The sequence below is a fragment of the Alosa pseudoharengus genome, unplaced genomic scaffold, assembly GCF_046254945.1.
Source record: "Alosa pseudoharengus isolate Yale_2024_CS ecotype anadromous, Long Island Sound unplaced genomic scaffold, YU_APseudo_1.1 YU_APseudo_1.1_scf_25, whole genome shotgun sequence".
In the NCBI taxonomy this organism is placed as follows: Eukaryota; Metazoa; Chordata; class Actinopteri; order Clupeiformes; family Clupeidae; genus Alosa; species Alosa pseudoharengus.
In genome coordinates, this window is record NW_027468696.1 from 2,717,125 (window position 1) to 2,745,000 (window position 27,876).

A 27,876-nucleotide genomic window follows, 5' to 3' on the forward strand; every position below is an offset into this window, starting at 1 on the left:
TTGTGCAGAGTGTTTTAATTTTGATTGCCAGTCTGTTTGTTTTTTTTTGGGGGGGGGGGGGGGGTGGAGAGGTGGAGAGAGAAAATAGCTTGTTAGTTTTTTTTTTCTAACTGTGAGAGTGATAGAAAGAGAAGTATATAAATATCCTTACCCTTCATTTAATCAAGCTCCATGAAACTGTTTGACTGTGAAATAGCTCAGCCTTCTTTGCTAATACAAATGCTTATGATCATACATTTACCAAGTTCCCTATGGACATTATTTAAGTTGCTATACATGATTATGCTTTCTTGACTTGAACCAGTATTGCAAAGGTTAAATTTGTTGTTATATGCTTAGAAAATGTGCATAGTACTGTACCATTGTATGTTGGTCAGCTTGATTACATGTGCAAGCCAAGTTTCATATTCAGGGTCTCAAGGGGGCACTTTTGCACTGTATCATTTAATGCTTATATAGGAGACATTGCATATTATTGTGTTAATCTGTACACTTTCTGTGTGCTTACATTTCTGAATCACACACACACACACACACACACACACACACACAACATACCGTGTCTTGTACTGATTCAGAATTGTAATACAAGGAATTAAAAGTAAACTGGCCGTCTGGACCACCATTTTTTCATTCTAATCCGATGACCCACAGTGTTCACAACACTGTCACAATGTAAAATTGTATTGTTATGATGTCAATGTACAGTATAAATAAGTTATTATACGGCTCTTCACAATGCAAGTAGAACACTCCATTGACTTGAATGGGATTTCCGAAAGTTCTAGTGGTCCTTATTTCTTGGGAAAGGACCTCTGAAAACAAGAATGACCGCTGTCAATGGCAACGGAGTTTGTGCTTCAAATTCAGGTCTTTCATATCACTCCGCAAGTAGTCCGGTCACTTATCCTAACGAAAAAAAAATCAGCGACAAGCTTTCAGCGACACCCTGCGGTCGAAAAAATGAATGACTTTAACGTGAATTTTAATATTTTCGGCGAGTACGGGGATTTTCAGCACTGGTGGGAGGCCCAGTTTACTAATTCGCAGTCTCCAAAACGCAAAAGACATGAAGAACAGGACCAAGACCAAGAAGAAAAGGAGAATACCAGTAAGAGACATAAACAGCTAACGAGATTAATGAAATAGAAGAAAACCGACATGAAAAAAATACAAAAAAATAGTACTGGTTGGGCTATGAAAGTCTTCCGAAATTGGGTTAAAGAGACTCAAATAGTACAGCGGCTAAGGCCAGATTTTTACCTGAATCGTTCAGTTTTTGCAGAAAGCACGAAACTTGGTACAGGTATAGTACTACCCCTAGTGATCAAAAATTGAAATGGACCCCAACACATAGTGCCCCCTAGTGGCCCCTATCTTGACCTTAAATATGGCCACCAAAATATGCCCTTTTTTTCTACATTTATAATGCTATACTGCTTTGAACACATAATATGACATGTCTACAGCCATCTTTCAGCATTATGAAATACATAATGAGACAATCATGCATAATTAAAATGGCAGACATGTTAGATTTTAAGGAAGTAGCCATACATTCTGACAAAACTGGGGTGGTGCTATGTGTGAAGTTTAGACTATGTGACTAAACCCTGCACTTGCCTGGGCTCAATCCTTTTAATTTGCCCCCTAGAGGCTGGCATGCTAGCAAGAAGGCTAAAACCCTTGGATGCTAGCGTCTGTCAAGTCTCTTAAAGAAACATATGATGCCTTTTGGGAAATTAGCTATTTTGTCTTCTATCCTAGAGTTAGATAAATTAGTACATACACCCAGTCATAGTTAGATAAATTAGTACATAACCCAGTCCAACACATCCTACTGTTAGCCTAATTCAATTGAGGTGGGTGGGGCCAATTAGCATATGCTAACGTTTCGGTAACGCTTTAGAATAACATGTGCTTATTAGGTATTAACAGTGCATAATAAGCAGTTAACAATTCATTACTAACAGTTAGTTAACTGTTGTTATCCTTTAATAACATTAACTAACTGTTAACATGCAGCTTGTAAGTGATAATAAGCAGCCTTTTAAGTTACTTACAAGCATATTTGTTAACAGTTGTAAGTGTTAACAAGCAGCTTGTTAATGCTTGTTAATGGTGTATAAGACAAAGAGGTGTATAACTAATACGCTTATAAGACCTTTCTTACCTATTTGTAGTAAATTTTGCAGTCCCCCAATCTAAAGCGAGGACCATGTAGCCTAAAGTTCCACAAGCCCAACCTTCTATCTCTCTATCGAACTTGGTTTAGCTGTGAGAAATACACCTTCAAAATGTTTGCAGTGAGCAGGAATCGAACCCCAGTCTCCCGCGTCAAAGAGTGCATCGCTACTTGTTGAGCTACACTACTGTTCCTAATTGGCTGATGGAAATTATTCCGATGTTCTATATCATACTAGCTATGCTTTTTACAAATATGTTTCTGATGGAAAAGTGGTGTTTAATTTCCATAATCTTTGTTCAGTGAACGCATAAAACAGTTTGTCAGTTTGTCAGCAGTCTAAAGATATGCCAGCTTTGTATATAGTTTGGTTATCTAGCAACCGAGGCTTAAAGACGATAAGTGGGTGCGTTCAAAGCTCTGGTTTAAAGTTGCAAACATAGGCGAACGTTCGTGATCGATTTGAAACATGTTTCGGTTTGCCTTGAACAGAGGCGAACATTCGTGGTCTGTTTCTGCATTAATTAAACACCACTTTTCCATCAGAAACATATTTGTAAAAAGCATAGCTAGTGTGATATAGCACTTCGGAATATAGAATCAAAATAAACAATTTCATCAGCTGTACAAGAAAAGTAGTGTAGCTCAGTAAGTAGCGATGCACTCTTTGAAGCAGGAGACCGGGGTTTGATTCCTGCTCACTGCAACAATTTTAAAGGTGCATTTCTCACAGCTAAACCAAGCTAGATAGAGAGATATAGTATAGAGAGATAGAAGGCTGGGCTTGTGGAACTATAGGCTACATGGTCCTCGCTTTAGATTGGGGGGCTGCAAAATTTACTACAAATAGGTAGGAAAGGTCTTATAAGCGTATTAGTTATCCACCTTTTTGTCTTATACACCATTAACAAGCATTAACAAGCTGCTTGTTAACACTTACAACTGTTAACAAATATGCTTGTAAGTAACCTAAAAGGCTGCTTATTAACACTTACAAGCTGCATGTTAACAGTTAGTTAATGTTATTAAAGGATAACAACAGTTAACTAACTGTTAGTAATGAATTGTTAACTGCTTATTATGCACTGTTAATACCTAATAAGCACATGTTATTCTAAAGCGTTACCAACGTTTCTTTTAAGGCTTATAGTGATTGTTTGAAAAGGTCTATTTTGTTTTATTGTAGTTTAATATTTTGCATCCCATAAAATGATTATGCCTGTCAATGAAGCTAATTTAAATACGTAATACCTTATGAGTTTAGCTCCCTCCTGACACATTAGGGCTCATGCTAGTCAGTGAACCAGCACTTTTAGGACACTTGCTAGTGCGTTCAGCGCCAAGTCTGGTGGAAACACTAAAAGCTCAAGACAGGTAAAGTTGAGTATCGTCCGCATAGCAGTGATAATCAAATTCATGGGAGCGAATGGTCTCACCCAAGGAAGTGTGTAAATAGAGAAAAGTAGGGGCCCTAATACTGATCCCTGATGCACACCTGTGGTGAGGTCATGTGCCCTTTAAGGTAGGATTTAAACCAGTCAAGGGCTTTCCTAGACATTCCAGTTCCGATAGTGTAGAAAGGAGAATGTCATGGTTAACAGTATCGAAGGCTGCAGATAAGTCTAGTAGAATGAATACTAATGACTTAGCAACTTAGATAAGGACTTAGCTACTGTCAATGCTTCGGTCACAGACAGAAAAGCAGTTTCAGTAGAATGACTCTTGAAAACAGACTGCATAGGGTCTAGCAGGTTGTTCTGATATAGTAAGTCCAAGACTTGCTTGAAGACCATTTTCTCCAAAAACTTTGACAAGAAAGGAAGAAGGGAGATAGGTCTGTAAAAACAGGAATGTTAGAGGTGGAGGCAAATGATACATTTTCCATCTTTATCCTCCTTGACTTTTCACTAGTTTCACATTTGGCTAGGGTCAGTGTCACTACTGGTAGCATAAGCCAGTACCTGGAGCCTACAAACATTGCACAAGTAGTCCAACTCCTCCAGAATGGCACACCAATACGTTCCATTGCCAGAAGGATTGCTGTGTCTCCCAGCGCAGTCTCAAGAGCATGTAGGAGATTCCAGGAGACAGTTGCTCAAGGAGAGCTGGGCAGGATGGTAGAGGGTCCTTAACCCAGCAGCAGGACCAGTATCTGCTCCTTTGTGCAACAACAAACAGTAGGAGCCCTGCCAGAGCCCTACAAAATTACCTCCTCCAGGCCGCTGGTGTGAATGTCTCTGACCACACTGTCAGACTTCATGAAGGTGGCCTGAGGGCCCGATGGCCTCTGGAAGGACCTATGCTCACTGCCCAGCACCGTGCAGCTCAATTGGCATCTGCCAAAGATTACAAAATTGGCAGGTTCGCCATTGACACCCTGTGCTTTTCACAAATGAGACCAGGTTCACCCTGAGCACATGTGACGTTTAAAGATGTCTTGGAGAATGTAATGCTGCCTGCAACATCATTCAGCATGACTGGTTTGGTGGTGGGCCAGTGATGGTCTGGGGAGGGATATCCTTGGACCACCTCTACGGGCAAGACAACTGCACCCTCACTACTCTTAGGCATCAGGATGAAAACTTCAGACCCATTGTCTGACCCTGTATTGGTGCAGTGGACCTGGGTTCCTCCTGGTGCACAACAATGGCTGGACACATGTAGCGAGAATGTGCAGGCAGTTCCTGGAGGATGAAGGCATTGATACCATTGACTGTCCCCCCCACACTCCCCTGACTTAAATCCAATTGAACACCTCTGGGACATTATATTTTGGTCCATCCAAAATCGCCAGGTTGCACCACTGACTGTCAAGGAGCTCAGTGATGGCCATGTCCACATCTGGGAGCAGATTCCCCATGACACCATCCGCCATTTCATTAGGAGCATGCCCCGATGCCATCAAGCATGTCGGGGCCATACGAACTACTGAGTACCATCATTAGTTGCTGCGCTGAAATTCAAGCAAAATGGACTAGCTTGCCGTGTCATTTTTTCCACTTAGATTTTCGGGGGGTCTTTGAATTCAGTCCTCTGTGGATTGATCATTTTCATTCCCAAATAACAAAGTGGCATCCTTTTGTTCCTAACATATTACCCAGTCCATATCAGTTTAAATCCTACCTCACAGGATGCTCATTTAACGTATCATGGCTTGGACATCTGTCTGCACCTCACCATCCCACCACAGGGGTCCCCCAGGGCTCAGTACTGGGCCCCCTTCTCTTTGCTATCGACACCACTTCTTTGGGACATATTATACATTCGCACAGCTTCTCATACCACTGCTATGCAGATGACACATAGCTTTATCTGTTCTTTCCACCTGATGACCCCTTGGTCTCGACACGGACCTCGGATTGCCTCTCAGACATATCTTCATGGATGAAGGCACACCACCTCCAGCTAAACCTCTCAAAAAACAAACTGCTGGTCCTCCCAGCTAAACCTACTGCTCCCACCTACTCGAATGCCCTCATACAGGCATTATATGCTACCCCCCGACCGTTGCGCTCTTCAGACAAACATCGTCTAGCTCTGCCACCGGTACGCTAAGGTCAATCCAAACCTTTTCATCTGTTGTTCCTCGTTGGTAGAACGCACTACCAGTTCCTACTAGAGCAGGGACATCCCTCTCCATCTTCAAAAAACTCCTGAAGACCCAGCTCTTCAGAGAATATCTTCTCTTGTAGCACTACTAGCTAATTCTAGCACTTACCACCTGACTTGACTGTATAAAAACAGTACTCACTTATGCACTCTTCCCTATTTTACTCTACCTTTTTGAATTGTTTTAAATTCTTCTAGAACTGTTGAGCAACAATTGATGCCTTGTATATTATTGAGGTTGTCATGTGATAAAATGACTGTTCAAACTTTTAAATTGTTTTTGAATGATATTTCTATCATGAATAACAATAGAGATGGTCTATATTTTCACATTTGGTATCCTCCATATTGGATTTCAAAATGGCCAACATCAAGTTTGTTTGGAAATCATGTCAATAGCTTCCTTGACCCTAACAATTGAGTGTTAGAACTTAAAAACCTTTTTTTCTTGTTTAATTTTGAAGTTGTATCAACAATTCTATTAAGAATGGTAGCCATATTTGAATTCAAAATGGTGGCCACTAGGGGGCGCTATGTGTTGGGGTCCATTTCAATTTTTGATCACTAGGGGTAGTAGTATAACTGTGCCAAGTTTCATGCTTTCTGCAAAAACTGAACAATTCCGGTGCTTAGCCGCTGTACTAAAAATACGTCTGTTGCGGAAGATGCAGATGGGTTGAACAAATTATTAAGATCATTTTACCCATCCGTGCGAAACAGCGCTGGAGATGTCTACTCCGTGGCGAGCTACACTGCTCTGCGTAGCGGAATAAGCCGCTATTACAGCCAATTTAACATCCTCAAGAACCCACTATTCAATTCCAACAACAATCCTTTAGTACAGCGGCTAAGCCAGATCCTTTCTGGTGAGTTAGGCTACTAACACTAATGCCTAATGCATTTTTCCGATCTACCCAGCTAGCCTATTCAGCATGGTATATTCTCTGTTTCCAGATGCGCCTGACACTATCTCTGTCTCTGCGAGAGAGGTTGGGGAAATCGCTCGTGAGGTTAACGGGAGTCCGACGACTTTCAACCTACCCAGAGATACACCATTCCTCCTCTCCGGCTGCACCTTCAACGGGAACGTCCAGTTTAATGTCAATAAGTAGCCTTGCTGCTAGCCACACTGCCTGGAATCCCAGCAGACGTTGCCTAGCGACGCCCAAACTTTTGGGAACTATTATATCTGCCGCTGAAGTCATTAAATAAACCTTTCGGCCTTCATAAAAGTGGACTGTATTATTTATTTTGTGTGTGTGTGTTGGCAAGTAGCCGTATAATAAGCGGGATAATGTATAGAACGCCGGGTCATTGTTGGGAAAATAAGTCCCTTCAGGGCGGAACAAGACCCCTCCGCTGCGCGTCGGGGTCCGGTCCTCCCTGTCGGGACTAATTTTCCCAACAATGACCGGCGTTCTATACATTATCCCTTACGTAAATCCCGTAATTCAGTACAACACTGTACAACGTTGACCAGCCATGTCCAGAGAGGGGTGTAGGTGGCTCATCTCTCTCTCTCTGTCTCATTCAATTCAAATGAGCTTTACTGGCATGAAAATAACATTGTGTTGCCAAAGCTTACACATTTGGTATAATACCGGTAATACGAATGAAAAATGTAAATGTAAATCAGGTTTCTAGGCCAAGTATACTTGCGTATACAAGGAATTTGGGCATCAAGGGCATTTCAACCGTGGATATGGGTATGGGAGAGCAGTGCTCAACCACTTCCCCGGCCCACATTTTTTCGTACTGGTCGAGGATCAAACCTTCAGTTTCAAGCCCAGTAGGCCACAGCTGCCCCCCCAGTAGGCTACAGCTGCTCCCAAAACATAAGGGACATAGGACAGAGTGGAGGGAAAATGAAGACTCAGTGCTATTGCTGCAAAACCATTATGTCCTCAGTCCTCCCAAAAATAAGGGGGCTTGTCTTCAGTAACTAACATGGAGAATTAGTAAGTAATTTGATACATTTTGTTAAAGAATTGGGTAACACTTTTCTTGACGGGTGAGTCCTTTACACATTCATAGCAGCTGTCATAAACTGCACATAAAGCATTCATGACTGTTTCATGAGACATGACTCAACATTCATACCAAACATTTCATGAATGTGGAAGACAGAATGACGACAACTTGTCAAAATAAAAGTCCAACATTGTATTTGTGTAACCTGGATACCATTAATTTAATCTCTCCAGCCTTTGTAAATATTTCATGAATATCTTATGAAGTCTACATTGAATCACTTTACTATACAAGTTGTGAAGTAGTTTAACACTGGGAGGTAAACTAACCTACATTCAGCTGACCCGTATTTGTGTATCCTGGAATGGTTGGACATTCCCAGTAGCAAAAGATAAGAAATCATCTGCAAAGGTTACATCATAAAACAAATACATTTTTATGAAACAAAAATTATTTGCTTGACCATGTTCTGTCTTTTTGGCACTGGAGTAGCCCATTGACTAAGATGTGATGTGATCAGGTAAGAGGTTTGGACCAAAAACGGCAATGCTGCTTTGTGATTGTTGGACTTTTATTTTGACAAGTTCTCGTCATTCTGTCTTCCACATTCATGAAAGGTTTGGTATGAATGTTGAGTCATGCCTCATGAAACAGTCATGAATGCTTTATGTGCAGTTTATGACAGCTGCTATGAATGTGTTATGTGTTACTGGAAATGATCTCTCACTCTTGCACCCCCTCCCTCTCTCTCTGAAACTCTCTCTCTATCTCTCCCTCTATTTTAATCACCTTGTGGACTGTACCCAAGTGAAAGAGAGGAACCAAGAATAGTTCAGTGGGTTGTGACAAAGCAAAACTGATTGAAAAGCAGAAGTCTGTATTTCTCATTAAAGTAGCCTAGCTGCTTTGGAACAGATGTCGAAACCTGATCATTAGGACACAGTAAAAGGACCAAAATGACGATGATATGGCTTTATATGCTGTTCTTGAGCTCAGGTAAAAGATAAAGTCTGTCTATCTATCTATCTATCTATCTATCCATCTATCTATCTATCTATCTATCTATCTAATTCAATAACTATAATCATTTCAATACTTCAAACTTGTCAATGGATGCTACTGCTGCTGTTTTATGGATCATTCTCCACTGTGGGAGGAGAGCTGACAGATTTGTGTTCTCTTTGACGTGGTTTTTTTGACGAGTGCAAAAGGAGTAGCGTTCGGTTTGCACTCGTGTGATGTGAGTGCTGCACTTTCTGCTGGGGGAGGGGAGGAAAGGAAAGCTGTCAATGTTGTGTTCTTTTGACTTCCTTATATGAAATATTACAGTTTTTCTCAGTCGCTTTGGTGCTTTTCTCAGATCAGAATGAAAATTCTCATAACTATTAGTTCAACCTCCACAACATTTAGTCATTTGTGCACAGCAATTTCTCTTTCCTCTAAACAAATTGCAAATGCTTTTGAATATCAGTTGCTTTGTCATGTCAGTCAGAATGAACTATACTTATGGATGCTGAATAGTCGTTCCCAATAAAACTAATAGTCTTCATTTCATTGCTTGAGTCATTACATACACAATTGGTGAACTAGTTCTCAAATTCTGTCACAATGCTGTAGAATTGCAAAGAGCATATACAGAAAAACTGTGAAACGTACATATTCAGTGTCTTGTACTCACTCCCCTAACTACAGCAATTTGTAACTTTACTGTAGTTTTCAAACGGCTGTATAAGTACTGTATAGTGCTGACTTGAGCATTTTCAGGTAGTGTCACCGACTTCTGACCTTTTTTGCATGGGAAAACACTGAGGGCCAGATGTACGTACATTTGCGACTGTAGCGTTATCAGCGTCATGGACACACCGCAGATTGCGAACGCTGTCAGACCCAAGTGTCCGTCGTATTTATCAATCGTTCAATCCTTAGTGTAAACAGCGCCTTTCTCTGCCTTTCTCTGCCCATAAACGCAATTTACGAACGTCCACAACTGAATGGCAGCACCTACATACAAGCGCAGTTGAATGAAGTTAACTGATGACAACATTAAAAAGAATCAAACGTTTAGCGATCATGAAATAATACCATACATGAAATGATGTAAACAAGCAGGGAGATAAGGAAGATCAATAGTTCTACTCAAACTACTTGTGCACGTAGGCTATGGAAGATTGGTCAAATCTAGCAAGTAGGAAAGTTTAAGTGAATGACGTGAAAGTGAAAGTAAGACATTTGAAAGGCCAACGAAAGTTGAGGTTGCTTTTGGTAGTACAAATACTTTCACCACAAAAACTGGTGCTCTAAATAGCAATTCTGTTGTCTTTGAAAGGTTCTCTTATTGACACATTGAACTGCAGAATAGAAGTGCGCTTTCAGGAGCAGCCTTTGTACATACCGCGGAATACATAATTAGGCGCTCTTTACTCTTCCCCTCCCATCTTTTTACGCTAAACTCTCACTTTCCCCTGGATCCTCCCATGAATGCATATGCATGACATGACAAACGCAATCTGCCACTTTCAGCTCCCGCGACAGGCAGTTTGCGCTTTTACATCGTTGCGGCCTGTTTGTACATACCTCGCAATGATTTTACACGCACATTGCAAAACAAATACGCCTGAAGTGGGCGCAAAATCGTTAGTACATCTGGCCCTGAGAGCATAAACTGTCACAATAAAAACATGACAAAGCCATTAGACTATCTTGTTCATAAACAATGGTGTCAAGACATTTTGATGACACTGGCAGTTTCATTGACATAAATACTTGCTTTTGAGGAATGGACTATCCATTTTGAGCAAGTGACGTGCTTTTGCAGGTCCACTAGGTTTTGCAGTTTGCACTAATTGTTTTGAGAAATGTACTAACTGCTGTGCAAATGTTAATAGTGATGTGAGAAAAGCATCAAAGTGACTGAGAAAACTGTAACTGTGTTTTGATCAGAGGTGTCAAGTAACGAAGTACAAATACTTCGTTACTGTACTTAAGTACACTTTTTAGGTATCTATACTTTACTCCATTACTTATTTTTCTTCCTACTTCTGACTTCTACTCATTACATTTTCACACAAGTATCTGTACTTTCTATTCCTTACATTTTTAAAACAAACGTTACTCGTTACTCTTGGCTTCAGTTTAATATTTATAAATATTTATTTCACGTCATGTGCGCCATCCAATGCAGATCATTGGCGCCATCCACACCTATTGAGAACTAGTGTAATTGGATGAGTCATATAACGCAAACACTCATTGGTTAGCTATTCGTCAAATTTGTGCTGACGCGAAAGGAAATCTTCATCAGAAGCAAGCAGGTGTTCTTCAAACTGCAAACGCTAAGTGTATGTCATGCTACAATGTCGGATTCAGAAAAAGATGTCGAAAGGTCGGACACAGGCGAGAGCGTGTCGGGAGATGGAGATGGAGACGGAGACCAACAAGACCTCCCTCATCCTTGGCCCTATCTCAAATAATTTTTCGAAATAGTCGGGAGCAAAAATGACTCGTGGAAAATGCAATGCAAACTCTGCACACCCAAGACCCACGTTATTTTGGCGTTCAAGAACTCTCCCTCCAATTTGAAAAAACATGTAGAGGTAAGTTGTAAGCTTATTCTTTGTTACTACCGAACTGTGATAGCCTAATTCATATTTTGCTGCAGCTTGGCTAGCATAGGGACATGCCAAGACATGTCCGGGTAGCAGCTAAGATTGTCGAAGGCGTTAGCCTTGCCTCTTATGTTTTCGGAATAAGCTGCCCCCAATCTCTACAGTGTGAGCTACTACACGTTTGTAAGCTCTAATATCTGGTTTATTTTGCCATGTTAAGTAATCGTGTGCCTTCAGCGTTTTTCACTGTCTTTAATTTGTGTTGGTTGTGTGTCCTGGGCAATTGAATTAACAATTTCATAGCCTTCCTTCATGTCATCTCTCCAAAATTGCTTGAATTCAATATCCAAATATTTTCATCACGTTTTTACCCTGGGCAATTGTGTCCAAGTGTGAATTGTGTGAGATGGTGGCCACTTAAGTGCATAAGTAAAGGAAATGTGGCTGAACAAAAGTGTAACAATGTTGACAGTGCCCTCGTAATGAACTAATTATGACCGCCGCGCAGCGAAGCGGCGGTCATATAGGTTTAGTCAGATTTTTTTTTTTTTTTCTTTTTCGCATGCCCAAATTTCTGTCAATGATTCCCGGGACACTGAAAGACCGGGGTACACGAAACTTGGTGGGCATGTAACCCCACATGGATAGCATGGAACCATCGTTTTTCGTTTTGATCTGTAGCCCCCCCGCTGGACTGGACCCCCGAAAGGAGGGTAGGGCAGACACAGTTTTATGTGAATATCTCGAAAACCGTAGGGTTTAGGAGGACCATTTTTTTTTTGTATGTTGATCTCAAGGGGCCATGTTAACCCATTCCATAACCAATCATTTCATGTATAGCGCCACCTAGTTAAACACAAAAAAGTAAAAATGAGGTGTTGTAATTGAAGGTATCTGTGACCTAACAAAGTCAAAACTGTACAAAATTGGAAGTGTAGGATCATTATGACACCCTCTGTATGCACGCCAAGTTTCGTGGAATTCCGTTCATGGGGGGCCACACAATAAATTCATTTATGTTACTATACACCAACTGGCCTGTAGGTGGCCGGAGACAGTTTTCTGTGAATATCTCGATAACCGTAGGGCCTAGGAGGTCCACCTTTTTTATGTATGTTGGTCTTAAGGGGGCATGTCAACCCATCCCATTACCACTTATTTTATGTATAGCGCCACCTAGTTAAAAATGAAAAGCAAAAAATTAGGTGTTTTCATCACAATATCTCTGGCTGACAAGGTCAAAACTGCACGAAATTAAAAGTGTAGGATCATTATGACACCCTCCGAATGCATGCCAAGTTTTGTGTACTTTCGTTCATGGGGGGCCTTACAATAAAATAATTTATGTGTACATTTAGTGACGTACACCAACAAGGATTCCCGGGACACTGAAAGACCGGGGTACACAAAACTTGGTGGGCATGTACCCCCACATGGATAGCATGGAACCGTAATTTTTCATTTTGATCTGTAGCCCCCCCGCTGGACTGGACCCCCCGAAAGAAGGGTAGGGCAGACACAGTTCTCTGTGAATATCTTGAGAACTGTAGGGCCTAGGATGACCATTTTTTTCCGTATGTTTGCCTCCAGGGGTCATGTTAACCCATTTCATGTGCACACATGTGCACAAACAGATACACACACACACACACATACATACATTCACAGTAATCATACGTATGACACATACTCACACAGTAGACATATGTACGATTGCATGCACAGGCACATACGCAGGCACACACACAAGCACGCACACACACACACACACACACACACACGCATAACATAAACATGTACATGCACACAATTCAAGAATTTCTCAGAATTATGAACAGGCAAGATGGAGGTGGGGTTGTATAAAATTAATTTTACATGTGAAATCTATGAACTAATCATGTTTTGGTACTTGTTGTCTAGCAGATATCAGTGAGAATTGAGTGTGGATAATGCAATTTAGTGAGACAGTTAGAATCATATAGGCCTTTCAGCGTGATTTATTTTTGTGGAAAAAATGTGCTGGACTGGGCGGCGGTCATGTTTTGTACCGCTCTGCGGTACATCTAGTTATTAAATGTTTTGTTGTATATTTTGCAGAGAAAACACGGAAATCATCTAGAGAGATACAAAGCCCTCACTTCAACGGCCCCCAAAAGAAAAGCAGACGAAGCACCACCACAGCTAGGCCCAGCACCCAAACAAGCCAGATTATGGGGTAGCAGGCCAGTGTCCCAGGCCAGTGTCGATAAAAAAATCCTGAACTATATTGTGCAAGGTCTACATGCAACTAACACCGTGGAACAGCAGGGGTTTATAGATCTCATACAGCATCTCCAGCCTAATGTAAATGTCATGTCCCGCAACACTGAAGTCAACAAAATTCAGAAAGCCTCTCTTGAAATGAGAAACAATTTGAAAGCAGCAATGAGCAAAATTGACTTCATTGGCACTACAACGGATTGCTGGACAGCATACAGGCGTGGATTTCTTGGCGTAACAGCACATTGGATAGACCCTCAGAGTATGAAAAGACAGTGCGCTGCCCTAGCCTGTAAACGGATAACTGGGCCACACACCTTCTCTGTCCTTGCCAGTGCATTAAACCAAATTCACAGTGAATTCAACATCCGAGACAAAATCACACGCACCACGACTGACAATGGGTCCAACTTCATAAAAGCTTTTAAGCTATATGGGCAAACTGATGAAAACAACAACCCAGGTCCTAGTGTCGAGAGAGCTGCAGCCGAAGATGACAATGGTGATGGGAGTGATGAAGAACAGGAGAGTGAGGGGATGGAGTTCGTTGAGGCTGGAGCGATACTTGATGAGGATGACTGCCTGGAATACCAACTACCCAGACACCATCGCTGCGCTTGCCACCTTCTTAATTTGGTGTCAACTGTTGATGTTGAGGAGGCCAATGTCAACAGCACCTACAAGCGGGTTTCACGCTTGCATTCCTGGCCGAATACATGAAGACCATGGCCCCGGTGGCGAAGGCCCTGGATGTCCTGCAGGGCGAGACGAATGTGCAGATGGGCTGGTTGGTGCCAACGATCACAATACTCAAGAATAAGCTCCAAAACCTCCGCCTTTCCACCAAGTTCTGTAGGCCTTTAATTGATTCTCTACTAAAAGGCCTTGAGAATCGTTTCGAACACGTCCTCACAGAACCGGAGCTGATCGCTGCTGCAATTCTCGTGCCCAGATTCAAGACCAGCTGGACAAGTGACGACTACACCCTGAGACTCGGTAAGTGCTGCTTTTTTTTAACGATAATACAGGTGGGGGAGGCTGTTGGCACCCTTCAGGATTATTTATTTATTTTTTAACATAGTTTTGAAGTTTTTTGAATAACCAAATCAGGCTTTTTTTATTATCCAAAGCAGCTGAAATGCAATAATTTTCCTCATTCAACATGGCACCCTTCACAAGTGTCTTAGCAGGGATAAAAGGACATGACATGATATAGGTCAGATGTCATCTGTGGTAGCATTCAGAGAAATGCTGGATCAGTCCATATCTAATTGACTGCAGACTATACATTCTATTGGTTTCCATGGCCAGTGTGAATTTCCCTCAAATACCAACCAGTCAAGGAGGGTGACAACTGTTTCAGCTCTAACACAAGCATGTGCTGGTGTATTTGTTTATATCCCATATACAGTTAATCATTGTGCAATTTTTCACTGTTGTAATGTCAGTGTTTTTGTCTTTTCCCCATATTCATTAGGCCTTGACTACATCAAAAGTCACTTGAAGGACCAAGCTGAGGGTAATCAAGCTGAGAGCTCGCCGCCTTCTTCAGAGGAGGACTTCTTTTCTTCAATCAAACAGACCAGTTCCCAAGAAAATGCCAAACAGCTGGAGACTTACCTTGGCTCCCCAGGTGATACAATGGATGCACTTAAGACTTTCCCAGCTATCTGCAACCTTTCCCTAAGGCTCAAGACTGCACTCCCAGCCTCAGCTGCATGTGAGAGACTGTTTAGTGTAGCGGGACTGATCTTCCGTCCAAAAAGGGCACGTATTAATCACAAGAACTTTGAGAATCAGCTTCTTTTGAGGCTCAACAAAGCATTCTGGTAGTCTGATCGGGTATGCTGTCTTGGGGTCTTGACCGTCAGTTATGACTATGGGGAAACCGTGTTATATGCAGTAGGATTTGAAGTTTTTGTTTTTGTTTTTTTGATGGGACTACTCTTAGTTTGAATGCAAAATTGTGGCACTTGTTAAGCGCTCTTATAGTGATGTAAAGCTCATTCTCATTTCAGTTTTGGTCTTGACTTGTCAGCTGTGACGGGGGTGGTGGGGCGGGGTTCAGGGCTGAATTTTTCAGGCATTAAGATTTTAACTTTTTTTTTTTTGATTGGACGAACATGAATACCTCATATACTACTGTGTGTGCAGAATGTGTGTCTCCCTTCTCTCTCTCTCTCTCTCTCTCCCTCTCTCCCTCCCTCTCCACACAAACTACATAGAATGTTTTTGCACCAAAGGGTATAGTTTACCTTGTCACTTCAAGGTATTTTAAGGAACTAACACATTTATGTTCTGGCAGTTCTGCAGGCTTGAATACTACCTCTGTTTGGAATTGAATTCCAATAAAGTTTGAGAGAGAACATGCTCCTTGAGTGACTTTGTCTTTGACAGTAATGGGTTAATGATTATGTTGTGTCTTGGGCCACATGTAGAACTAATCAGTGTTTAAATTAAGCTTTCAATTCATATAGTGGCATCTTGCCGTTTTTTTTTTAAAGGTTACTTTATACTTTTATACTTTAAGTAGTTTTTGGAGCACATACTTTTTCACTTTTACTTGAGTAAAGAGGTCAAGTTGATACTTCAACTTTTACCAGAGTGTTTTTAAACTGCAGTATCTATACTTCTACTTAAGTAACAAATGTGTGTACTTTTGACACCACTGGTTTTGATAACTATAATCAGGGGCGTAGCACCAAATTCTGGGCCCTATGCACAAGTGGTGGCCATGCCCCCCCCCCCCCCCCCCCAACCAACCAACCAACCAACCACCGGCTGTAAGCATGAATCATGAGGTTCACAACTAACTACTATCTAATCACACATTGAATTACAGTTTTTCTCAGTCGCTTTGGTGCTTTTTTCAGATCAGAATGAAAATTCTCATAACTATTAGTTCAACCTCCACAACATTTAGTCATTTGTGCACATCATAGTAGCAATTTCTCCTTCCTCTGAACAAATTGCAAATACTTTTGGACAAGTATCAGTTGCTTTCATACAATTATCTGCTGTTTTTTAACATTATCATTTGCTTATGTCATGTCAGTCAAAATGAACTATACTTATGAATGCTGAATAGTCATTCCCAATAAAACTAATAGTATTAATTTCATTGCTTGAGTCATTACATACAAAATTGTTGAACTAGTTATCAAATTCTGTCACAATGCTGTAGAATTGCAAAGAGCATACAGTAAAAATGTACGTATTCAGTGTCTTGTACTCACTTACTCACCTAACTACAGCAATGTGTAACTTTACTGTAGTTTTCAAATGGCTGTGCAAGTGCTGTATAGTGCTTTCTTGAGCATGTTCAGGTAGTGTCACCGAGTTCTGACCTTTTTGTGCATTGGAAAACACTGAGAGAACTGTCATAATGAAAACATGACAAAGCCATTTGACTATCTTGTTCATAAACGATGGTGTCAAGACTTCTCATTTTGATGACACTGACAGTTTCATTGACATGAATACCTGCTTTTGAGGAATGGACTATCCATTTTGAGCAAGTGATGTGCTTTTGCAGGTCATCCACTAGGTTTTGCAGTTTGCACTAATTGTTTTGAGAATTGCACTAACTGCTGTGCAAATGTTAATAGTGATGTGAGAAAAGCACCAAAGCGACTGAGAAAAACTGTAATCTAACAACTCTTATATACTGTATAACAGAAAATAATCTTATTACCCAAGACTTCACTGAATTTCTGTTTTATTTGAAGAATGTTTAAAAGCTAGAACATGAAATGAATGAAAACACTTTTGGCTGAGAGAACAGCTATCTATACAAATTGAACACTTTTGGCTGAGAAAACAGCTATCTATAGCTAACTGAGTGTGATGTGTTTCACAAGTTAGCTTTGCTACTAATTTGACAGCCTTTCCTCATGAACCTATATAACATTGAGCCTGCTAAGTTAAGCTATTAGCTCATAATAATTTTCGAATTAGTAGGCTATTGAAATGTTGTGGTAGGCTATAAATCAGGCATCATGTTATTTCTAATTTTGTGTTAATGCTGTTTTAGCACTGATAATCGCGGATTCGCGGTGGTATTGAAGTGTTTTGTAACCTTCAGGAGTTCATTTCATTTGTAGACTATTGCTTTCACATTGGGCTCACCTTTCTTGGGAAAGAAGGCTGTTAACACTTGTTTTCCCTCATTTCTTTTTTTCTCCCTTTCTTGCCTCTCTTTTCTTTTCTGGGAACCGGATTTAGCTTTCTTAGACTTAGACATCTTCACACCATGACCGTCTGCATTGCCGCTTCGGCAGAATGAACGTTACTTCAAAAATACGCCTAGCAGGGGAAGGCGGACTGAACCATTTCGTGCAAGGGAGAGGGTGCCTGCCCTCAAACAATGTTGGCTTGGACACAATTTAATACATCAATCAACTGATGCATTTACCCGAAATATTTGCATCTATATTAGTTAATAACATTTATTAAGATCTTTAAATTAAGGAAATTATTTATTATTAAGGAAAATATAATTCAACTCCTTAGGGGCCCTCCCCCCACTTGGGGCCCGGGTAATTTATTCCCACTTGTCCCCCCACTACGACGCCCTTGACTATAATAGGCCTGTCAAACTCGATTCCTTTTAAGGAGTCACTCACTAAACTGATCCGGGTTGAACGAGTCACTTGAGTCACTTGAGTCAGTATTGCTAAATCGCAAAGAAATTCAGTCCTACGTTCAAGCAGTGCAGTGGGGTGCTTCATTTCGTTAAGTGCCTTCTCATGTTGGATGTGGATCCTCCATGATTTGAAACCAGGTTTTTGCAGTACTTGCATTTAGCCTAAGAGTTTTGCTCTCCTGGTCAAAGTGCATCCACACATTGTTCATCTTTTTGGTGCTCATGTTCAGAAACTTTGATCTTATTGACAGAGAGGGTAGCCTATATTATAATAATTAATTATTTGTTGTTGTTTTGTTAACAATAGAAAATTTGCCTAGGTCTAATGCTACTCTGCTACAATGTTTATTACCACTACTATACTAATAGTAGGCTACTAGGAATCTATTCTAATCGGTATTACTAGGCAACTAATATTATTAGCCTATTAATCAGCTATATATATATATATATATATATATATATATGTCATGTTAGGTAGCCTAATATAATATAATATAATATAATATAAAATAGCCTAATATAATAGCATCAAAACCTCCGCCCACTCACGGGAAAGAAAGCAGTTTGAGCCAGACTGTTTATTTATTGTCTTAACCTAGCCTTTGCAATTGACTTTCAATGTAGACATAGAAACAGGAATGTAGAAATGCCCTGCAGTGAATAAATTATTATTATTGTTATTATTATTATTACTACTACTACTATTCTCATTAGGCCTATTATTATTATTACCTTGACACGAGTAAAAAACTAGGCTACTTGCTCGTCTACAGATCCACTCATGACAATGTAGCCGGTTTCGACTGACTCGCACTCATAACAACATAACGTAAACGGTCCGCCGGCTGATCCAAATGACCCAGGTAGGCTAGCCTACTCAAGCAACTCCATACAGAGCTTGCAATGTTTCGGACTGTCTTCGCGACCTAATTGCATTTTAAAGTAGGCTATGCGTGCAGAATATATGTTATTTCAGAAGTGAAAGCATGGCTTTTGTTGTGGATTTTCTTTTAACCTTGACGAGGAGTTACTCGCTCCTCTAAAGATCCACTCATGACAACGTAGCCGGCTGATTCGGCTGACTCGCACTCATAACAACCTAACCGGCCCGCCCAGCTGATTCGACTGACCCGGGTAGATAGGCTACTCAAGCAGCTCCATGAGCGTGCAGTTCGGACTGTCTGCACGATCTAATTGCATTTTAATATGCTACATCTATACACCAAATCTAATTATGTCTAGGCTACATGCAGAACATTGAATGTTATTTCAGAAGTGAAAGAAATGGCTTTTGTTGTGGAATTGCTTTTCACCTCGAGGAGGAGCTACTCGCTCTCGCAGATCCACTCATGACAACGTAGCCGGCTGATTCGACTGACTCGTACTCAACGTAGCCTAACCGGCCGGCTGATCCGACTAACCCGGATTGCTACTCAGCCGCTCCAATCTGAGTCCCATGGTCTGTGAGTCTGCAATGTTTCCGGCTCTGCGGGAAGTTAACCAGTTATCTCGGACTGCCTGCTCACTCAGTCGCTTGAGTTGATTTGTGGAGTTGTGGTTGCCAACGAAATTGTTAAATTTTTGGCAGCTACGATGGCTAGGGCTAGGAGGCTAGCTAATGTTGCAAGAGGTTTGTGTGTGGCGCTGTTTATCGTTTTAGATTGAATTGTAGTAGGACTCAACTGATCCGAGTTAATGATACTAGGGACTCGCGACTCATGGGTTAATTTAAAGATACGGGTGAAAGATCCGAGTGAATCACAACTCAAACAGGCTTAGACTATAATCCAGCATGAAGATGTAGCGTGAGAATGACTTTCATGACAGTACCTCATATTTATTTACAATTCAGAACAATGCAGCAAAATTCTAGATTATTGGAGGCACTGTTCTGCTGTGTGAAGCTGGCCATTAGAAATGCATGTTGGAACTGCGTGTAAAAGTGACCTGCAGTGGGTGTTAGCTATTGAGGAATGAGACCATTACAAACACAACATACAGTATGGACCCTTTCAAGAGAGTTCCATTATCAGCATCATAGTTGGCCCCACAAGACTTCCGCTTTAACATTCCATGTGTTATCTTAATGCAGAGGAAGTAGATTAGGGCCCAAATAGAATGTTCAAGCATTGTTTTTGTTTACCTTGTTGAAAGGGTCTATATGCACTGACATCAGTGTACACCGAGGATGCTTTACAAGCCACAACTCTTTTGTCTTGATAATTGGAAGTGAAAGATGTTTAAAACAGCATTAGCAACTGCATACATAGCTTTAGGACTGATATCATTGCATTGCCCTTGCTACAAAATGAGCTTGTGGTTGTTTATGTTTGGTCAAACAAACTGAACCGAGTACCTGGTAGTAAGTGCTAAGGATGGAGGGAGGGGTGGAGGCAGCATTTAGCTTGTTAGCATTAACCAGCACTTTACTTGTTAGCATTAACCAGCACTTTACTTGTTAGCATTAACCAGCACTTTACTGTAATGAAAAATGTGCAAGGCAGCGCATTTTTCTATTTCAAAACTACATTGTGACAGTATAAAGAAAACAAAGGCATTTACAGCATTGTGCAAATGACAAATGACCAATACACAGTAAAACACCCCTTGGTCAGAGCCGTGCACCATTGTACATCGTTTTATCCATTCTGATGTTCCTGTCTGTCAGATCATATATATTTATACAGTTAAGAACAACATTATTCATACCCCTGGCAAATATTGATTTAATGTTGATTTTCTCTTGACCAATAAGTTTGTTCTGACTGAAAATGACACTGCCACATAGATAAAGGTTGTAAGACAATGTGGTAGAAACATGGAATCAATAAGAAATGTTTTCATCTTTTAAAACATTTTTTATGAAAAATGGCATGTCCAAAATTATTCATACCCTTCTTAAATAATCAATGGAAACATCTTTATTTGCATTCATAGCTCCTTTTAGCAGCAATCCGAGTTTTTTGAGGCTGGAACAACTGGGCCACTCTAAAATGTTGACATTGTTCTCTGTTAACCATTTCTTGCCTTGTTTGGCTGTATGTTTAGGATCATTATGTGATTTAATGGTCCAATGGGCCATTAAATCACTAGGGCAGTTCTCTCAGCACACTGTCTGATCTTTTCTCTCAGAATCTTAATGTAGCCCCTTGATTTAGTGTTATCATTTACTTTGAGAAGGCCATCAGGTCTTCCCCCCCCCCCCCCCCCCCCCCCCACCCATTTGGGTTTAATGCTTCTTTTTTATGTCACTCTCCGGCCATGTCCCTCGGTAAAAAAAATAAAATAAAAAATCTAGCGAAAGCTAAATTCTTTATAAAGTTTAAGCTGAGTTGTGTATGCGGATTGCGGCTAAAAAGGTGCGGTCTAGAATTATTATGGAGAGGCTTGGTAGGTATTAAAATAATAATTTTGAGAGCTATGAACGCAAATTAGAAAAAAAAATCATAATAATAAAAAATCCACTGATTATTTAAAAATTATATGAATTATTTTCATAAAAATGTAAAAAAGAGATGAAAATGCTTCATTTGTTGATTCCATGTTTCTACCACATTGTCTTACAACCTTAGGCCATGTGGCAGTGTCATTTTCAGAACAAGAGCAAACATATTGGTCAAGAGAAAATCAACATTAAATCAATATTTGCCCAGGGTATGAATAATTTTGTCCGTAACTACATACATGCTAGACAGATGACAACTAATTATGACAACTAGTTCAACACATTTGCATACAATGCCACAAGTGATACAATTAGGCCAATTTGCTTTATGGTGTAGGAGTATTCAGTAGAAAACCAGTATAGTGCATTTTGACCAACTACATTAGTCATTGAAAATAAATTTTTAAAAAAGAGCAGACATTTGTATAAAATAATTTGCATTGATGTACCAAAGCATTGCTATTTGTTCAAGATGTGGAGAAACTGTTCCAATGATGTGCACAAATGATAAGATGATATGGAGTTTGAACAAACAGTTTTGAGAATAACAATTTTGATCTGAGAAATGTGCCAAAGCAACTGAGAATAACTGTAACAGTAGCTTATCTGTAAGTCACAGAATGTTTATTAATTTATATCAGGATAGGACTGTATGATTAATTGACTAATGGTATTTTAGATATACAAGTTTTACTTCCCTATAAATAAAAACATTCTATGTTTTGTGTCATTTTGAAGTGAACAGCCAGGGTGAAATCAAAGTGAAAGGATTTGCAGGAGGCGGCATCATCATTAAATGTACCTTCAAGAATTTACAAAACAACAAAGATAAATATTTCTGTAAGGAGGATTCAAAGACAACTCTAAACAAATGTCCAGATGAGAGAATGTCCACTGGAAAAGACAACAGACTCTTTGAGTATTACAACACCACCAGCGGGACATTACACGTTCACATCAAAAACCTCTCTGAGGAAGATGCTGGGCAGTACCAATGTGGAGCTGTCAATGGTGAGCACATCCCAGTGACCCTGACAGTCAAAAAAGGTAATGAGTTTATATCTGCTTTGGCCTCTACCAGGTATGCTAGTGGTTAAGTATGTAGGCTTATTGTTTTTATTGCATTTAATTCAAAAGAGCATTTCAATGACTGTCTGTGTGTGTGTGTGTTATTGATGGAATTCTGAAATATTTACAGATGATTGCTGTGTTCAGCCCATCTCAAAGACTGCTCCATTGAGAAGCAGTGTTGACATAAGATGCATCTATCCAAAGGAGTCTGAAAGCAACAGCAAACACTTCTGCAAACTGAGCCCTGAGTCCATGTGTGCAGACCTGATAGCATCCAAAACAGATGAGACCAGGGGAAGGTTCTCCATTGTACATGATGCAGACCAGAAGCGGTTCACCGTGACGATCATAGATCTGACCAGGACTGACTCCGGGGTTTACTGGTGTGGGGTCAGGACAGGGGCCATGAGTGGAAGCATGGCTCTGATCACAGATGTCAATATACAGGTCAGAGATGAAATTACAGGTCCAGAGCCACCACCTTCAAAACCACCATCAACTTCAGCAGCAACACCAGGATCAGCTAGTGGTAAGAGAACTTTGCTGTACAAACAAATCACCTATTTTATGTGTGGTACTATGCTGTGAGACATCCTATCAAGCTATAATGACCAATTCAGTGGAAAGGTCACAAACATCCCCAGGCTTATATTATTGTTTATATCATAGTGTAGTCACTCTGTGAAAGCCTCTGATATGAGAATCCCACGGACCATGCTTAAACAGTGTTGGGTGAAAATGAATGTGTTGTGTGTAGGTCAGCCTATGATTGCAGCTGTGTGTGGGGGTGTAGCTGTGATGGTGTTGACCATTGCTGTGTTCATGTACTTCAGATGCTGGCGTGCAAAAGCATCAGGTAAAGATCGTTCATCCATCCATTCATTCATTCACACATTCACTCATTCATTCATCCATTCATCCATTCAGTGCTTGGTCTGGTTGGGTTAATATGTGTGTGCTCGTCTCTACAGAGCCAGCCTCCTCCTCCAGCACGGACTCCTGTAGAGACACAGGAAACAAGAGAGCAGTGAGTGGATCACCCTCCTTCTTTTTTCTTTTTCCTCTTCCTCTTTTTCCTCCTCCTCTTCCTCCTCATCTTCCTCCTCCTCCACAATCCAGCCTTGTCATTGCACTACAACACTCTTCTCCTCCTCCTCCTCCCTCTTTATCATATCAATATGTTACGTCTCCTTATTGTAGCAAATTGTTTTGTAACAGTGCACTGATTGTCATATGTTGGATATATCTCAGTTGTCCTCTTCCAATCATGAAGTTAATTTAACCCTTTAACTGGCCTGTTCAACCGTTTGGTAAGACGGCGGAAATACAGGACCGACGGTAATAGGGGGAGTTCCGATATCTCAGTTGTCCTCTTCCAATCATGAAGTTCATTTAAGTTGAGTGATACAGTATAAATCAACTTTATTTTTGTAACTATGATGATGACCACCATGATCAGAAACAAAATGGGAAAATTGGACTGACTGAATCTCATGTCTCTATATCATCTGTGTCATTCTCTCAGCCCCAGGTGGACTGTGTGTATGATATCATCTGTGTCATTCTCTAAGCCCCAGGTGGACTGTGTGTATGATATCATCTGTGTCATTCTCTAAGCCCCAGGTGGACTGTGTGTATGAGGAGATCCAGGACAGCAGCAGTCCAGAGGGCAGCTCACCTGTGGCGGAGGGTGTGTACACTCTCGCCCATGCCCCCGCTGAGCCCTCGGACGACCCTGGGTACGCCACCGTCAGCTTCAACAGGAACCCCAACCGTCACGCTGAGGCCACCTCTACTGCCATGTCCAGGAGAAATGAGATGGCATCAGAATATGCCACTGTTAAGTAAAAGCCTTGCAAATGATGATGAGTGTTTATTATTTTGTTTAGTACTCATTGTTATTAGATGCACACAACATAACATCTGTAGACATGCTACTGCTATGGATTTGGCGATTCTTTTATATTTTGTATTTTATTGTATATGAAACATTCAGGGCAATTCCGTGTGCACTGGATTGTGTGTTCACCAGATCTTGAGACGTAGTGTATGCATTTAAATGGTTTGTCTGTCAGTTTGACAAATTATGTTTATGTGAGGCTTTGATTCCCCTAGTGGCCAAAGATGGTAACTGTAAGTGTAAGATGACAGAATTATTCCGCCTTATTCACCTGGAGGCCAGAACGAGGCTAAAGGGTACACTTGCCATTACACCTCAACCCAGCAGATGGTGGTGGTAATGCACTCCGTTTGCAAAATGCAAAAAAAAAAGCTCACCGCAATAGAAGAAGGGTTCACTGGCCTGTTCTTCTTCTGGCGTGCATTACCACCACCATCTGCTGGATAGAGGTGTAATGGCAAGTGTACCCTTTAGCCTCGTCCTGGCCGCCGGGTGAATAATGCAAATTATAATGATATATATATATATTTTTTATTATTATTTGTTTGGGGGGAGAGAGAGAGATATGAGTTTGAAACTGTGAGAGGGATGGAAAGAGGAAGAGAGAAACTGCTGCATCTGACAGAAACTAAGAAAGAGGAAATCGAGCTAGTGCTACACACACACACACACACACACACACACACACACACACACACACAAACACACACAAATCCTCTCACTAGTGCTAATGTGAAGATGTGTCACAGATGAAGACAGGAAAGACACAACAATGTACATCACCACTTCATGCAATCAGAGGGATTCAAAATATAACACACATTGGAATCCCCTTGCTTCATACAGACACAGTGGAGGAGGCCCCATTATACAATACATATACATACATACATACATACATACATACATACATACAATCATACATACAATCATACATACGTACATACATACATACATACAATCATACATACGTACATACATACATACATACATCATACAATCATACATACATACATACATACATACATACATACATACAATCATACATACATACATACAATCATACAATCATACATACATACATACATACATACATACATACATACAATCATACATACATACGTACATACATACATACATACAATCATACATACATACAATCATACATACATACATACATACATACATACATACATACATACATACATACAATCATACATACAATCATACAGACCATATGACATTGAGTTGTGTTTAGTGTCATGAAGAAAAGTAATTTGTAATGGTGTATAATATTATTATTAAAGATAACAATTATTGATTAATATATATATATATATATATATATATATATTTTTTTTTTTTTTTTTTTTAAGTGGTCAGAGTGATTGTATCAGAATGTATATTGTTGGTTGTTCAGACATGTATTTAAAACGGATGGCTTTTGATCAGGTCTCATAAAACACATTTTTAAAAGCAAATGTAAACAGGGTTACTTGCTCAATTTATTATATGTCTATTTGGACAATGTTAGCACTCGCTAGCCAAGCTAAGTTCATGCCATGAAGCTAAAATTAGTTGATAACAGCTGTCGCCAACCTGTCATGTTATGGATGAAACTGACTAGCTGTTAGCCAATCAGAGTCAAGCAGCTTAGCTTGTTGAATATTGATATAAATACCAAGAGAAGACAAGGAGAGGAAGTGTAGGTTTCTAATTTGGTTAACCACAACTGTGTGGCAACCGCTAGTCCACGACCGAGACCCCATATCCTGAAAAAAAGTGTTATTGCCTAAAATGATCTCTCTCTCTCTCTTAACCCTTAGTTGATCCGGGATATCTGACCCTGCACTTAATTGACATCTGTAACTAAAGTGTACTAAAGCGTCATCCAAATAAAGATAAACAAGAAGGCTTCTAAGGGGTGGGCCATAAACGTCACAAACAGAAGTCTTGGCACCTTTTATTCAGAGTGGCCCCATGGGCGTAGATTTGCGTGGGGTCCGAAGGACGTGTCCACACCAATATCAAATAATGACTGAAATGTCCCCACCAATATTCAGGTTGAAACGGGGAAAAAAGCGCCTCATGCGGTACACAAAAAGTTAAACAACTCCCCACTTCAGTACCGCCACCCAAAATACGTATTTGAGACAGGCCTGTTTTTTGATTGGCTCCCTGTAGCCTATGTCATGCTGTCGATTAGAAGTTTTTGGCACACTTGGCTGCAAAGATCTTAGCCTTATCTTTGCTTTGCTGTCGATTCGAGGATGTCGGGCAATAAAAGAAAGGTGGAGGACATCATAAGTTATTTCAAGAAACAAAGTGTAGGCCTAAGTCATAATATTATGCACTATGAATGCCAGAAACTTCTTTTCTGGTACACATTTAGTTGACAGTGCTTGTATAGCCTATTAAACGGACGTTGGAATCCCCAAATACCAGCTAGTTCAGCTATCGCGCTAGCAGATTTGTGTACGGTTACTAAGGAAAGGAAATGCATGCTTTTAACCAGCAATGCTATACATGTTTGCTAAAATGAATGAAAATGGCACGAGGATGTCAGTGAAAACAAATGCATTTCTATGGGCTTGACGTGCTGGAGATGGAACATGAATGCAAAACATTGTTTCCAACCGTTTTCTCACTCATAATGGCAATCGATTTGCTACTTTGTCAGATGACAGAAAAAGCAACCCAGCCGCTCCCCTTATCAGCGGTGGTGTGGCAGGGTCACTCACAGCAGCAGGTGAACTTGAATAAGGACATTGTGGGTTGTTTTAGTGTTAGCTAGTTACAGGCTAGTTATAGACCTAGTGAATACTACTGGTCTTCTTCGAGATTTGAGTCGTGCTATGTCACTGCTCATGACATCAATATTATAAAGTGACAGAGGAATCCCGGCCAGGTTGTTGCTCAGATAGGGGAGATTCAGGGCTACAGGTACATTTGACATGGTGTTTTGACTAAATGTTTTACTGCATATGCATCAGTAGGTAATGCATCATACAAAGTTAAAGTCAGGCACGCATCATAAATCATTTCATTTTTTTTTTTTTGGGGGGGGGGGGGGGGGGGGGGGGCTGGGTAGTGTCCCCACCAAAGCTCAGACCAAACCTACGCCCTTGAGTGGCCCTAATCTGTTGTCATGGGAGACACACACACAAACACACACACACACAC

At 40.6% G+C, this 27,876-nt stretch overlaps 1 protein-coding gene across 1 annotated transcript; it reads left to right on the forward strand.

Moving 5' to 3' along the window:
• The first annotated feature begins 8,673 nt into the window (after positions 1 to 8,673).
• On the forward strand, positions 8,674 to 24,966 carry LOC143099177 (polymeric immunoglobulin receptor-like). The gene is made up of 6 exons (XM_076262247.1): positions 8,674 to 8,761; positions 22,461 to 22,769; positions 22,921 to 23,322; positions 23,551 to 23,649; positions 23,765 to 23,820; positions 24,411 to 24,966. Exons 1-6 carry the CDS (start codon positions 8,722 to 8,724, stop codon positions 24,639 to 24,641), a joined length of 1,137 nt encoding a protein of 378 aa, XP_076118362.1. The 5' UTR covers positions 8,674 to 8,721; the 3' UTR covers positions 24,642 to 24,966.
• The last annotated feature ends 2,910 nt before the right edge of the window (positions 24,967 to 27,876 follow it).

Excerpts from the sequence above, each read along its gene's own strand:
- LOC143099177 (XM_076262247.1), top strand. The coding sequence starts at position 8,722 with ATGACGATGATATGGCTTTATATGCTGTTCTTGAGCTCAG. Across the intron at positions 22,770-22,920 it reads GACCCTGACAGTCAAAAAAG|ATGATTGCTGTGTTCAGCCC; the intron begins GTAATGAGTTTA and ends AAATATTTACAG. Across the intron at positions 23,650-23,764 it reads CTGGCGTGCAAAAGCATCAG|AGCCAGCCTCCTCCTCCAGC; the intron begins GTAAAGATCGTT and ends TCGTCTCTACAG.